A 14,773-nucleotide genomic window follows, 5' to 3' on the forward strand; every position below is an offset into this window, starting at 1 on the left:
GTCAGTTTTATCCAGTTTTATCCAAGGTGTCACCATATGTTCCAAGGGGGGGATTATGCTACTCTGGGAACATCCACTATTTGTTCCATTAATTTTTTTTCCCCTAAATTAATTATGTGCTGAGTGTTTAACTCTGAGTACAGTCTGGGAATTCTATACCGGCCTGTAAGCAGACACACCTGTTTCCCTGGCAGCGATTCCTCTCCTAATGGTAAGATGAGATCCCCCCTCGGCTGCCTCTGTAGACCATTAAAGCCAATTATGAAGCAGAGCCGAGAGGCTGGGGAGCCGCTGTTAGCCTGGTGAGCTCTGGGATATGCGGTCCGTAGCACTCGCCAGATTCTCTCCTATCTCGCTCTCCGTATTTAGGTTCCCAAATAAGGGCTCCCATCCCACCAGTGGATTGAGAGAATTAATAGGCTCTCAGAATCCCCCCCCTTATCACACAGCTCAGAGTTCCTGGGTGGCCTCCACACCAGAACAGCACACAGGCTGGCAATTAAAACATTGAGCAGTTGACTTTAGACTGGTTGAGTGTGAGAGCATTTATCTAACTTCCTATTTGACTTTGTACTTCATATCATTATCGCTCACTTTATTCACCACACTTTGAAGTGCTTAAGTAAACTTAATTTGGCCTTCTAATAAAGTAAAATATGAACCCTTTTCGAACTGATGCCCTTTATGGTCTGGAATAATATTTTTTACATATCAAGTTTGGAGTCCTACTGTGCTGCATGTAGTTGCTGATTGTGTTGAACAGAGGGAAGACTTCAGTTGGAAGGGTGTTCCCTAGCTCAATGCACCATAGCGACCCCTGTGGTGGACTGATCACTTGCGGTCTCCTTGCTGGGTGCCTGCACTACCTGCATAAGTGGGCGCTAGCCCTCCAAAACTGAGGGAGGACCTTGCAATGGTGGGATGGAGGGATGGGAATTGTAAATAGGAGGACAAAGAAACAAACCCGAAGCAATCAAAGATTCTTTTTAAATGTTAATTACCTAATTTAATTATACATAAATCGTTCAAAAACCAGTGTTTCTGATTTTGCAATGCTTCAAAGCATCTTCTGAAATCCTCCCGGATACTTCTACATGCGTATTGGCAGACTAAAAAAACCTTTGAAATGTATGACTGTGATTACAGGGGCTGAACACAAGTTAAAAAACCAGTCAGCTGAATGAAAGTGCCTGTGTTGGACATGTATCTGTAATTACACACAAAGGCTCTGGACACTAATTAGCCCATGGCCTGTCCACCCTGGAAACTAATTAGCCTATGGCTTCTTCTCGTGACCTGCTGGTGACCTGCCCAAAGGCATGATGGGACGGGCATTACCTGTGAGGGAACACCAGGTAACACAAGTCCCGCTTCCTCTTGCCACCAGTTACCAGAATTTGACTTCTTTAAATACTTCATGAATGATACCTACAAATGCAATCTATCATTCATGTTCATGTATTATTTTGATTATGTTTTGAACCATATGCTTTGAAATTTCTACTTTTTTAAATGGTATTTTAAAGTGTTTTCTTTGTGGCAGGAGCTGCATCATTTCATTGACACGTACTTCAGAGAGGGCTTGCTCTCTTTCTCAGGTGTACGTTTATAATGAAAGGGGAAAAGAGACAGAATGAAAGATGATGCTCTGATTGTGTGGTGGCCATGCTGTGACTGACCCTCCAGGCTGTTCGCTGCTAAGTGGACTCCTCTGTGTTTGTCCGTATTCAAGAGTTGTTTTGTGGGGTTTCAACACAATAAAAAAACATTTTATGAAGAAATGTGCATTGTCCTCGAGCAATGAATGGGGTCTGTATCTGCTGACTGTTTGTCCTTTGCTTTGCAAGTAAATGCAAGTGAGTCACCAAAAAAGCTAAATGAAAGGAAAATGCTAATGGGATCCATGCTATAATCATTTCAGTGCATTTAAGATGCCAGCGGCCTCTCGGCTAATGTATATTCATGTGAATGTCTTGGGCTGGAATTAATGAGAGAGCATTTTTGGAGTTTTTGAAAGTGCTCTTTCTTGAGCCCTTTCCAGCCTTTTTCTCCTGCTTTGGAATGACTGTATTCTTCGTCAGCACTAGCTTCTGCAATCTCTGCTATTGATTTGAGAGGTTACGTTATGTAAGCGTGTGACACCAACCGCGGTTTTGTAACTCATCGCGGCCTACAAGTCTGGTTGGCGCAGTCATGGGTTGAAGGATGACACTGTGTATCTCAATGGGCGCAACGCGGGCGCCTGATCAACCAACAGGGGTCGCTAATGAGTAATGAGTCACTGCAAAATATGGAGGCTGAAATGTTCCCTTCTCTGGGAAATTGAGCATCACTCTGTGTGGCGGCTGACCACAGTTGGCGCTTCTGGATACTGTCAAAATCCATCCGGTTTTATTTAAGAACCTTCAAAGCTTGCATTTTGCCTGTGGTGCATGTACCATACTAAGATTTTCACAAGCATGAGCCTTTTCTTCAGTGTGATGTCACTGTTCTATTACAATGTTATTTCCAACATCATGGCTGAAGGAAATCACTTCTTACATAAGTGATTGTGATCATGGCCTTTTAAACCAGTGGTTTTCTCTCTTGTCTGGACAGAGCTGTAGGGTCTGCAGATTGTCACTGTTCTTCTGAAACTAGCTTGAAGTAAATGATTCCAAAAGTACCCGACCTGGACTCCTGGCTCTGAACTGTTGCCGATTTTTAGGTGAAAACAGCAGACCCTGTTGCTCTCCAAGGCGAGAGTGAATGCCACTTGTTTGTACACTACATAGCTGCCTTCTCCTCCACTTATAAACAAACTAAGTACAAGCCCCCATAAATGGTGGTTAAATCGTACAATGCCATCCACGGTACGTGGCCAGCGTGGGTCGGGAACGAAGGTGTGCTAACAGGTAACGGGTGCAGCATGTGATCCCTGAGAAGGGTCCTTATTCAAATCCACTGACCCCCTCAAAATGACCCCTCAGGGAAAGCTACTTCACAGGGGAGCTCTGGATGGGGAAGGGGGAGGGGGGCGAGGAATTAAAAAAAGCTATTGCTTGAAAATCAGGCAGCTGCCTTTCCCTTCCGGATCCTTCTGTTTCCACAATGAAACCCAATAGTGCGCGCAGACTTGAGATACTCTAGCGGATCGAGTCGCAGGCATCCTGCAGGGAGAGTTATCCCAGCTAACAACTTTTCCGTTCTCAGCACTTTACCAGCACAAAAGGAAGGTTATAGTAAATGTTCCTTACGTGAACGTTTGTCCAGTCTTCTGAATGTCCCTTGAATGTTATTTAGAAGCAGTCATATTTTGTTGTTTACTTTAGTCAGTTCTGTTATTCAGCTTAAAGGGGAGTTCGATTGCAGACAGTCTTTCACGTTCATTTTATCAAGACTGTTACACAAATCTGCCTTTGCATTACTTTCATTCAGTCGATTCTTAAAATGCGTTTCCACATCCTGCATGATGATTTGTGATGGAATTAAAACCATCAGGGCAAGCTGTCAGTAAGTCTGTGTGGGAAAACAACAAGAACAATAGTGTTTGGAACAATGCATTAGCGCTAACGTTTGTGGAACATTCTCATAACGTTATCTCAACTAAATGGGAATCCAGCTGGAATCTTCCCGGAATGTTCTGGAAATGGTTTACGTTAGCAGGGAGGAAAGGGGGAGATGTCTGGGGTCTATATATGCACCCCACTTGGGTTCCAGCCAGCCCGATCAAAGTTTTTCATGGTTTCTTCTTTTTTATCCTAAAATATTTAGATCTTTCCTGCCCTGAATGCCAAACTATATATTCATCTTCAAAGGTCCAATAGTATACATACAAATTTTTTTTTAAATCAAAAATTGCCTTTACACTTTCATACTGAAGATGGCAAACATTGAAAATTCAGATTCAAAAGTCCAAAAATGTAACCTGATTTTTTTTTTTTAAGTAAAAAAAACCTGATGTGTTCTTGTTTGTCGCCTGCTGGTGTGCAATCACCAGAGTGTGTGCTTTCTCATTCCAGCCTTCCAGCACAGTCCCGGTGTGACACAGCATTATTGATCCTCTCTTAGGTCTCTGCCTTCCCTCTGACTTTTTCATCAGAGCACTCATTAACACAGAGGTGTTGGGAAGTGGAGCACAAAGAGGGGCTAACCGCCAGTGGTGGGTAACTCCAGTGCCTGTATGCATCAACACATACATCAGACCGTACAGGTATTCATATAAACGTAGAAGAACAGCCTCCAGCTGTCCTTCATAACTTTAAGAAATATGGCTAAAATGTCAGATCACATAGATGTTTTGTTAAATGATAATGAAATAATTAAAAGCACAACTTACTCTCACATAGACTCAGAGAAACACAGACAAGCTCACACACACACACACACACACATACACACGCACGCACACGCACACACAAAGTAAATAAACCTTGAGCAACGGGATTAATTTGTCACAAAGACGGGCGGATGTGCCTTTGTAATGTGGGTTTTTGATGAGAGTGTACTGAATTTTTGATACAAATGTAATTTCCTGCCATCAAAAGCTCTGACTACCAAGCCATTTCTCTATTGTTAGGAGTTTACAAAAAAAAGCTATTAGCATTCCCCCCCCCCCCCCCTCTTCATTTTGGCGATCTACCATGACATCGTGAATCAGGGCAGTGACAATACACATTGATGTGCGAGAGCTGTTTTGACAGCGTTTGAAAGCCGTCCCCGGGCAGGACCGTCTCCGGAGCGATGGTTTACAATGCCTCCTCAATGGGGGGGTGGGGGGGGTGACAGGCCGCCGTGTTTAAACGCTTTGGGAATTCGCGCCCGGCGAATCTCGACTCTGACGTCGCGCGGCGTGAGGAAGCTCTGGACCTAATCCGGAGTCGCCTGCCGCGCCGCAGGTGGACGGCGGCGCTAATCCCCGACCGGCGAAACGAACGCTCCCGGGCGGCGAGAGTTTCGTGACCCACCTCGGACACATCTGACGGGCGGGGCCCCTCTGCTTCGGGGGGGGCGGGATCGCTCATTGGTTTAAATCTGCTCGTGGTTATTTGGGTGTTTCGCAGCAGCGTATCGCTGTGAACAGGAAGGGTGCAGCATGCGAATCGCAGACCACGCGTGTGAAAAACTTTATGCCCGAGGCCTAGACTGTAGGTGTGCTTGTGCGTGTGTTCATGTGTGCATTCATATGTGTGTGTGTGTGTGTATACATGTGTCCCTATTTGCCTGTGTATGTGCATCCAAGTGCATTTGCTCATATTATAATGTCAATGATTCTGAGAATTATGGGCCTTAAAATTTCTAATAAATTAACTTATGAAAGCCTGTTGAGTGTTTATGGTCCAGAGAAGTCCTACTAATATAGACCGAGTCACTCAGTAACCCCCGGACACAGGTGAAAGAATCCGGTCCTGGAGGGTTCCATTGTCTGCTGGTTTTTATGTATCTCCGCATCAGTGATGCATTTAAGTCGTAGATTAAATAATTAATGGTTAAATAATTAACACAGCATGTTGTCCAGGCATTAATTGGCTGCTGATTTTAAGAAAACCATAAAAACCTTCAGAGAATGTGGCCCTTCAGTACTTTTTATCAAGTGCTGAATTTTCCTGCACCTTGACTGTTTCAATAGCGTTACCCCTGCTAATGGCTCAGTTCATGGCATAGCGGCTATACTCTCCTAAGTGATGTCAGGCTTCGTAAGTAGACTGCGTAGTGACTACAGAGGAGAAACAATAGATTCCTTGTGTGGTCGCTAACGAGGGAAGGAGCAGACCGTGCTCCTACAATCTGCAGATCTATACAGCATCTCTGCACTGCCACACCGCCATTACAATCTTAAAGCTTAAACTCACTGAACCTTTACAGGGTTTGAGGTTGTTTGAACTCAAAGCCAGACTTTGCCCCTATTTGAGGAGACGGGAGGGGTGTTTGGAGGGCGTTGGGGGGCGTTGGGGGGGGGGAGGAGGCAGTAAGCGGTGAGGTATCTGCTTTCTGCTTGATAAATCAGGTGCCAGTTGAAAAGCGGCTCATATTCACATCTGTCCTGTGGGATTTTCGGACTTTCTGGTTGGCCCCTCACAATTACCCCTGTCTCCAGTGTGTCTGAAAAACATAGCGTATGATTGACTAATTTCAAGACATCCGTTTTATATTGTATTTTAGCTACTTTTAATTAAAAATAATGTTCTTTCATATTCATGGATTCATAGCACTTTTTGCAACCATCAAAATGTCTTACACTGGCTAATGTATCACACACCGACGTGAACAATAATATCTTGACTGATTTAAAAAAATTTTTTTAGATGAATGGTCAATGATCAACTTGGGCAAAAACAGGTAGCAGAAAGAAAAAAAGAGAGGACAATAGACATTCCTCAGTGCTTTTCTACTGCCGCTGGAAGCTACAGCAAACACTCCAGTCAGCAATGGCAAGTTCCATTATTGCTGGATACCTGAGTAGAAACGAATGCAGTTGTATAACTTTTTCTATGTTTTACAGGGATTTCCTCGCTTATGAGGTTTGAACAGAAACACTTTTCTTGGAAATAGGAAACACAAATTGAATAAGGGCCCTCTTCAAAGCAGTCCCCCTCCAGTCCACGCTGAAGCATCTTGTTAGAAAATTATCAGGGAATAATATGGCCCTGTGTGTGTGCTGCAACACATATTTAACAAGGCCCGCTTCAAACAAACACGGATTACTCTCTCCTCAAGGCTACCCCCCCGGGTTTACGACGCTTAATAATCAAGGAGCTATCGGATTATCGGCTATTTTAGTCAGAGCTGTCATAGATAGGAACAACTTCTGAATAATGCCTCGTTTTATATCTACTTCAGATATTTCCTCTGAAGAGATGAGAGGCCCAGCACAAACACTAAGATAATAGCGCTGACAAGAAAACTGAATTTTATTTTATTTTGTTAAATGGATAGGACATGAGAAATGCAGAGAGGGTTACAGATAAACATGGGATCACAGTGCGGATACACGGATTCTGTACATTGAATTATATTTTCATGTACTATATTGATGGAAGATAAGGTTATATTTATTGTTTATAAATTGAATTTCAAATTATTTTGAAACGCCAGTTTTATTTATATTTGTCTATTCACACACATGCGCACACACACACACACACACACACACACACACACACCCCTATCTCCACAGCTGAACTGGGCTCTCAGGTTCGTGGAGCACAAGCGAGGACACAAGAACAGTAGACCGCGAGCGTCACGGTGACCGAATCAGTGGGCAAATGACCTCCAGCTAGCTGATAAAGCAGAGGCCGCCAGGACCGCGGCTTGGCTACGCCGTTTGTTCCCACCGTTCGAGGCCACAGAGCCTTATCCACTCGCGACGGTTCTCTTTTTTCCCCCCGATTACGGCGAGCGGAATAAAAATGTAAATAAACGCCAGCCCCTGCCTCCGTAATTGCTCTAATCACAAGCTTCTCCTAAATGCTCTAATGAGTGAAGTGAGCGACAGTCAAACTGACCTTCAAGACCGACTTTGAAGGGAGCGCTAGCTGGGCGCCTGTTCAACCTTACAATAAATAGAAAAAAAAAAATACAAGCTTTTGCCACAGCTGTCCTACAGCGTCCATTGTAATTGGGTGTGGTGGGTGTACTGTATGAGTGTATTTTTTGACACTCATTGCTTAGAACGATGGATTATAAAATAATAAAAGTGAAATTCAGGGATTGGGACCTGCCTCAAAAAATGTACCAACCAACCAGCCAAAAAGCATGCAACCCCCCCACCCCGCCTCCCCCCTTCCTCCAGTGGCCTCAAGTTCCTAGGGGTTCAGAAGGGGGGGGTGGTGGTTGTGGGCAATGTCAAACTGAGGCTTCACCCAACGCATCGTACTTCAATTCAATTCAGTTCAATTCAGTAGTATCTGTATAGCGCTTTTCTCAAAGGAACAATGTCTTAAAAGCACTTTATGGACATTCTGGGCCCCAGTTCCCCAAGATCAGACCAAGGGGAACCAGAGCAGCGAAGAAACCTTGAGTGGATCCTTTAACCTTTGACCTTTAATTTACTCTGAACACAGAGACATTGAAAGACTGCATTTGGAGGCCTTATAAGGCTGAAGAAATAATATGTACCATCCAAGCTGGAAACAGGGGGCTGGGTCTGCTTGCTAAATTTGATTGGCTATTTTATGGCAATATCTCCTCATCTAGATTGACAAAAATATTTCCTTTTGGATTAAAAAGCAAGCATTAACATAAAATGGTGGTGTTGCAGTGCTATTGTTTGTCTATGTGTGCGTGTGTGTGTGTGTGTGCATTTCTAGCGGTGTTTGTGTGTGTGTGTGTGTGAGTGAATGTGCTAGCATTTTTGTGCATGTTCTTGTCTCTCCCTCTCTCTCTGTGTATGTGTGTGTGTGCATATTCTTCTAAATACATTATTGTAATGAACAAATTACTTTTAACATGTTAATTTTTTCCCCCCATTCTTCAAATGTCATCAATACAGACAGATAATAAGGTGTTTTCATCAACAATGGATAGAGCTGAAGAGGCCCCTGCTAAAGGATTAAACCTGAAAATAACTCCGTAGGGAAGCACCAATGATAATGAGACCTTTTATATGAAAACCACTAAAATTGCTTTCATTCATGCAGCTAGAGATAGAACTCCTGGTCTGGAATGAGAGTTCAGTGTTTACCGGCGTGAAGAAAAGAAAACCAGCCCTTGGATTTAAATTTAAAGTCCATTTACTACGTTTTAATAGAACAATTATACAACAAAATATTCAGTGTTAAATTAAATTTACTGGTGCGCATTTTACTGAACACCGTTTAAATACCGCTGTAAACTCGTTTAGATGTGAATTAACGCGGAAGAATGGCATGCGTGCCTGCCTTGCGCCATTAGTACGCTAATGAAATGCAACCACCCCTGCGGAAATTCTAAAGCGATTGTTAACGTCTATAAACGTCGTCAGTGAGTATGCTCAGCAAGAGAAGTCCACAGCCAAGATGACGTCTAATAATAATAAAGGCTTCCGGTGAGTGATGAACAAAGGGCACCGAATCTAATTACGCACAATACCCTGACACTGGTGGGCGCTGAGATGAAAAGGGACTCCCAATTGTCCATTGGTCGGCGCGGGCTGTACGTGTACAATGGACACGCGGTTATGAACTCACTTCACAGGACAATTAACTGCGGTCATTCATTTATAATTATGTATCAGCTATGTCAACAAATAATACGCGTTTTATTCGACTAAGTCATTAAAGATGCATTACATACGCGCCAATTAGCTTGCTAAACAAATCCAAAGAATGCTATGAATTAGCTCAGATTATTTCCATACAAAAGCTTAAAATGTATTTAACAAAAACTGTGGCTGTCGGTAGGTTAAAAGTACGGTGCGGCGTAGAGAAAAGTATTTTAAAACAATGCATCGAAACAAGCTGATTCACTTGCACGATGTGTCCAGTGATGTGTAACGTTTACGCTCAAGTGTTTTGCACTCCAAAGTACAGTGGGTATGTTTTTAAACAAATTTTAATTTCAACCCTGTCTTAATTTCTTCCAACATGAGCATGAATCGGGAGATCGATTCTGGCCGAGCTGGGCAAGTTAGGAACCGAGGCTGCCTCTTGATTGGTTCACTGCGTCGGAGGCGTTCCTTATGTTTGATGTTGGCCGTGGTCAGAGGAGCCCGGGGTGTTCTATGGATGGCTGAGGGAAAGTGTAGCTGGCACGAATCGCTTCTTTGCATAGATATAGTTTACTTATGCGCAATTCTTTAGGATGCATTGTTAATTTTACGCGCTTTACATAGGATCGTGGAAGCCTTGCTTAGGAATGCGATGAGGACGACGCACTTTGCGAGATCAGTGCTGCAGAGACGCTCCACAGATCCCACGACCTGTTGCTGACAATCCGGGAGAAGGAGGGGGGAGAGCGGCTTGAGAAGGTACTGCCCTGGTGACGAAAAGCCGTGGTTTCTTCGCTGAAGAAATCATGCAGTTTGCAAACCGGCTGGTTGGACTAATGTGTCACCTCTCTGCTCTCGTCTGGAATTCACTGGAATATCGATTGCATCCCAAGCAAGGTAACATGTCTGTTTGATCGAGCAGTTAAACATTATAATGCTCTGCTGAAAAACGTTTTGAACAGGTGGTAATGGCGCTGTCGGGTCAGTTCAGTTAGTTGATTAAATAAAGTCGGAATGCTTCAAGTCTGCCTTAAAGCTTGCTTGCCTGAAACCTCTTAAGAAATTTATAGAAACATGATTGCTGTTTAAGCCATGGCATACATCCTAGCCTATAGTTCGATGCATGATTTCTAACTTTTTAATGTGAATTAACACAAATAAACTGACTGTTTGTGTGGTTTTAACAAACATTTATTTTTTGTGCTTCTTTTAGAAAGTTTCATCAAACAGTTGTCATCGTATGAAATAATCACCCCGCTTCGTGTAAATGACTTTGGGGAAACCTTTCCACACACGCTGCACTACAGGAGAAGACGGAGGAGTGTAGATGCTGAATTTTCCGGTTTGCGGGCGCACTACAGAATTGATGCTTTTGGACAACGCTTTCACCTCAATTTAACAGCTCATTCCGGATTCATTGCTCCAACTTACACAGTGACACACTTAGGAGCGGAAGACAGCACCGCTACAGACTCTCATCAAGACGGCACTGATATGAGACACTGCTTTTTCAGCGGTCATGTCAACGCTAAAAGTGAATTTCCTGCAGTCTTCAGTTTATGCACTGGTCTTGTGAGTATTATGTTCATTTCACCATTCTGTGTTAGGTTGTTGCGCCACATTGTTTAAAAACGCCTTTAATTCATGCATGAATACAAATCTGTGTTTGAGCGCACTCCATATAAGTCCCTCATAATATTCAGAGCAAGTGAGTTCATTTCAGTGCAGCGCAGCGCGAGCATGTGTCGCTGTACGTTTGTGTATTGGGGGTGGTGTGGTGTGGGATAGGGGTGGGGTGTGAGAGCACGCGCTTCCACGGACCTCACGCACGGAGCGGTGGTGCGACTCACTCTTTCCGCGGTTGCCCCGGTGACATTTGTGAAGTTTGTTGTGCAGCGACTTGATCGATTAGACCCGACAATTGACTGCTTCGCAAGTGTATGCGCTGTCTACTTAACCAATGCCATTGTACCTGCAAGAGGCACATTCCATCCTGTATACCAAGGGAGGGTGATGGACATGCATGTGACGGCCCCTTTATACCCTACTCTGCCCATCCACCTACGGGTTGCAAGTGTCGTGTATATTCACATATAAAACATTTCACATAAAACATAACATTTCATTCCGAATATCTATTCCGAATATTTATTTGGTCTGTGGGCTGCATCATGTGTCTGTTGAGTGTTATATAGCAAATGGGAGTGGCTTATGACAGGTGTACTACGGTATCAAGGTTAAGTGCATTCTGAGGACCACTTTTTCTGTGCAGCTGGGTAGCCGGGCTATACTTTTAATGAATGGTTGACTATGACATGCACCGGCTAGGCAGTGCTACATACACTAATGTTTTGAGCCAATTTGCAATTTGAGGACGTTTTCGCATCAGGATGGTTTTTCATGGATCTTTTTGGAGCTTAATTCTGTGGTAGTTTCCCAGGAGCCTCCACAGTACAACTTTAAGAGTGTTTACCTGCGCTCCTGAAAAGGCTGCGTTTTGGACTGCAATGAAGGTTCAGTGCATTTCACATGTAATGCCCAAGTGGTCATAGAATGGGAGGGATTCAGTCAGCAGGATTGTCTGAATCGCAATGTGCAGGAGCCACTCCTGTGGTTGATTGCGGTACCTGTTGATGCTGTAACTATGTAGCTGATTGACTGTAGAGTAAAAAAAGGACCTTAGCTGGCATCATGAAGGACATCAAGGAAATGAACATGCAGCCTACAAATACCAAAGATTGTTTGAAATTTATTGATAAGGATTGGGGGAATTATTATTAAAATTCGGTTCAAAAGAAGTGACTAGGCTCGGAATCCTGCTGTAGGAATGTGTGTAAAGGTATGTGTTTGATTCTGGGCTCCCACAGACTTACTGCGTGATGTCATTTATTTTGGCTGTCACTTAAAATGGAATCTGGATGACTGACTGCATTTCCCCCCCAGTGTCATGAGCAAACCTCTATTTAGGGTCTCTGTATTGTGCTCTTATTCTTGACCCATCCAGTGCGTTTGGGAGAGGAACTGTTAGCCCGGTGTACAGTTTTATGCTCTCTTGATTTGGGATGGCAGTACTGTGCACTCTCCCAGCCAACTCAAAATGGTCTCACAATGTTACTGGAATATTCTATCGATTTTGTAGCATTGCCACATGGCAGCAACATTGTGAGAACATTTTGTGTATGCTGGGCTGTTTCTCGGGCAGCTTATTTTCAGTTCGATGTTAGGGGCATTGCCCTCAACCCCCGTGCAAGGAAGAAATTTGGATTGTATTCATAGGGTGATGTCATCAAAGGGTGATGTCATAGGTCACGTGAGGTTATTGGGACAGAACAAGGGCAAAGCTGTCTTTGTGGGCAAATTTTGCCCCTGATCCTGCTTTTTCATGGGAAGCTTCTCATCCTCGTTTACCCGAAGACCTTGGGCATAGGATTATTTTAAATTGTGCAAAAAAAAAAAAAAAAAGATGAAAGAATAATTGATAAGTTTCTTGCAGGTTATGGGAGCATGGGTTCAAATTGCCCTACCAGTTATTTAAGTGAATACGTGGTTACACCCTGTAGCACATAGACCTTTCAAGTCCTCTCAGTTTAATTTCTTGAGCATTTGAACTTTAAACGCTTGAGAATGTTGGCCAAGTCCACATTTCGATGTGATGAGGTCACCAAGCAGTGATGGCATGGCACCAAAAGCGGGGGTCATTTTGGCGGGAAAATAAATAGAGAAAGAAGAATTGATCAATGAACTCTGACATTTTCAACCAAGGGAAGACAAGGGTTCACTTTTCTGTAGTGAGTGTAGAAGGGTGCCCCTTGTGGTAAATTAGGGTAGGCCTGCCCTGAGTTTAAAGGCGAAACATGTAGCCCAGGTGACCCCTCAAAAGTCACACTATCACAGGGGGTCAAAATCTGGGAAATGCACTATGGGGAGAAAAAAATTTATTTGTCCCGATCAATGGGGAGATCCTGAGGAGAAGGGTACAGAAAAGGGGATTATTTGGCTTTATTGCTGGGACCTCTCTCCTGTTATCATCTGCAATAGAGATGGAGGACTTAACTGTATTGTACAAAGGCACGTCAAGAGCCTTTGCACGCTAACCGCCGATGGCAGGAGAGCATGTTAAGCAGTAAAGCAACATAGTAGTCACCTCAAAGACATTTAGGGTCTGGAAGTCAGTATTTCCTGATTAATCGGGAGAAGTAACTTCTGAGCGTCTCTGGTGTTTCGCTTAACATACTGCACTGACGTAGAAACACTTCTAAGGGTGGCATGTCGTATTGAAGCTGAGGATGAGGAATTGGGGCGTTCCCGTGTGGGAAAGCTTTTGTCTCCTCGGAGTTGGTACCCAGGGTTCACACGCCGGGGCAGCGTGCGAATGCTCGCCGCTTCCCTCTGGCCAGCCGGGTTCATAGTGCGACGCAGCGCTGGAAACGCTGCACAGTGATGAATGCCTGTGCAAAGATCAGGAGCTGGGGGGCTCTTTTCTACTTTGTTTGACTTGAGAGATTTACATGCTCTGTGGGAAAAAAAAAAAGACTGAGTTGGTTTCCCGTTCTGTCTCTCCTCCTATACACAAGAGCAACGTGGTTTGTGGCCTCAGTCTAAGCTTTGGAGAGGAAGTTGAATCTCAAGGTGTATTTCAGCACCTGTTGGAGAACAGCAGCCAGTGCATTTGATCGTTATATGAAGCTGAAAATTTAGATGTCAGGTTTTGAATGAGTTGTATGCTTGAATGCCTGGTGCTTTAATGCACTGCTTATACCGAAAATGAGCACCTGATAAAGATGTTAACATTCGGGGGTGCTCCGATCATGAATTTTTATGGCTGATTCTGGTCTATTGTACACTATTTTAGAAGCCAAATCAGCCAATTCCAATTTAGCAATTTTTTAATCGAAACATTTTTTAAGAATTGTTTTTAAAGCAACAGGTAACAAAGAAAACAGAAGATTGTTTGTTTGCTCTATAGGTTACCAATACATTCAGATACTTTCATTATTATTATTAACAGCAGTATTGTGATGTTATTGTAGCCACACAGTGAAGGAGCTCTGATTACAGATCAGCCAAAACCTGCCGATTACCGATCGCGTGTTATGGAGCGAAAACCGACCAGTTCCAATCCATGGCCGATCGATTGGTGCACCTCTATTTTACATGAGGTAGAAATATGTGGCCGATGCCTCTCTTTAATATGGACTCCAACTCCGAATGTCATCTTGTCTACATCATTTGTCAGCCACTCGCTATCTGTTTAAAAATAATCATCCTGCTGAGGATCTTTTTTGAAATAATGTCAACCTCCTTTAAGGCTGCTGTTTCTTCAATCATTAAAATCACTACTGATGGCCTGGCCTGGCTTCACTTAACATTGTGACTCGCAGTATAAATGAATACAAATGTTACCTTCATTACTGGGATTGTTGAACTCACCAACCCTTGCAAATACAAAAGAAAAAACACTTCAACATAATAGAGACAAAGTCTTGACTAGTTTATCTTATATCTTTGTGGAAATTTAAGTCCACTTGTATTGATGTTCTGAACAGCTGAACAACGTCCCTTTGTTGTTATTCTTTTTAAGCTTTCTAAGAATTTTCTGGAAAACAT

At 43.4% G+C, this 14,773-nt stretch overlaps 1 protein-coding gene across 1 annotated transcript in view; it reads left to right on the forward strand.

Moving 5' to 3' along the window:
* LOC135259877 (A disintegrin and metalloproteinase with thrombospondin motifs 20) overlaps positions 1–14,773 on the forward strand; it is a 132,119-nt gene that overhangs the window by 27,348 nt on the left and 89,998 nt on the right. Inside the window, exons 2-3 of the mRNA XM_064344755.1 lie at positions 9,791–10,063; positions 10,380–10,738. Coding sequence (XP_064200825.1) covers positions 9,973–10,063; positions 10,380–10,738 — 450 coding nt within the window. The 5' untranslated portion in view covers positions 9,791–9,972. The remainder of the gene's footprint in view (positions 1–9,790; positions 10,064–10,379; positions 10,739–14,773) is intronic.

The sequence above is a fragment of the Anguilla rostrata genome, chromosome 7, assembly GCF_018555375.3.
Source record: "Anguilla rostrata isolate EN2019 chromosome 7, ASM1855537v3, whole genome shotgun sequence".
Taxonomy (NCBI): domain Eukaryota; kingdom Metazoa; phylum Chordata; class Actinopteri; order Anguilliformes; family Anguillidae; genus Anguilla; species Anguilla rostrata.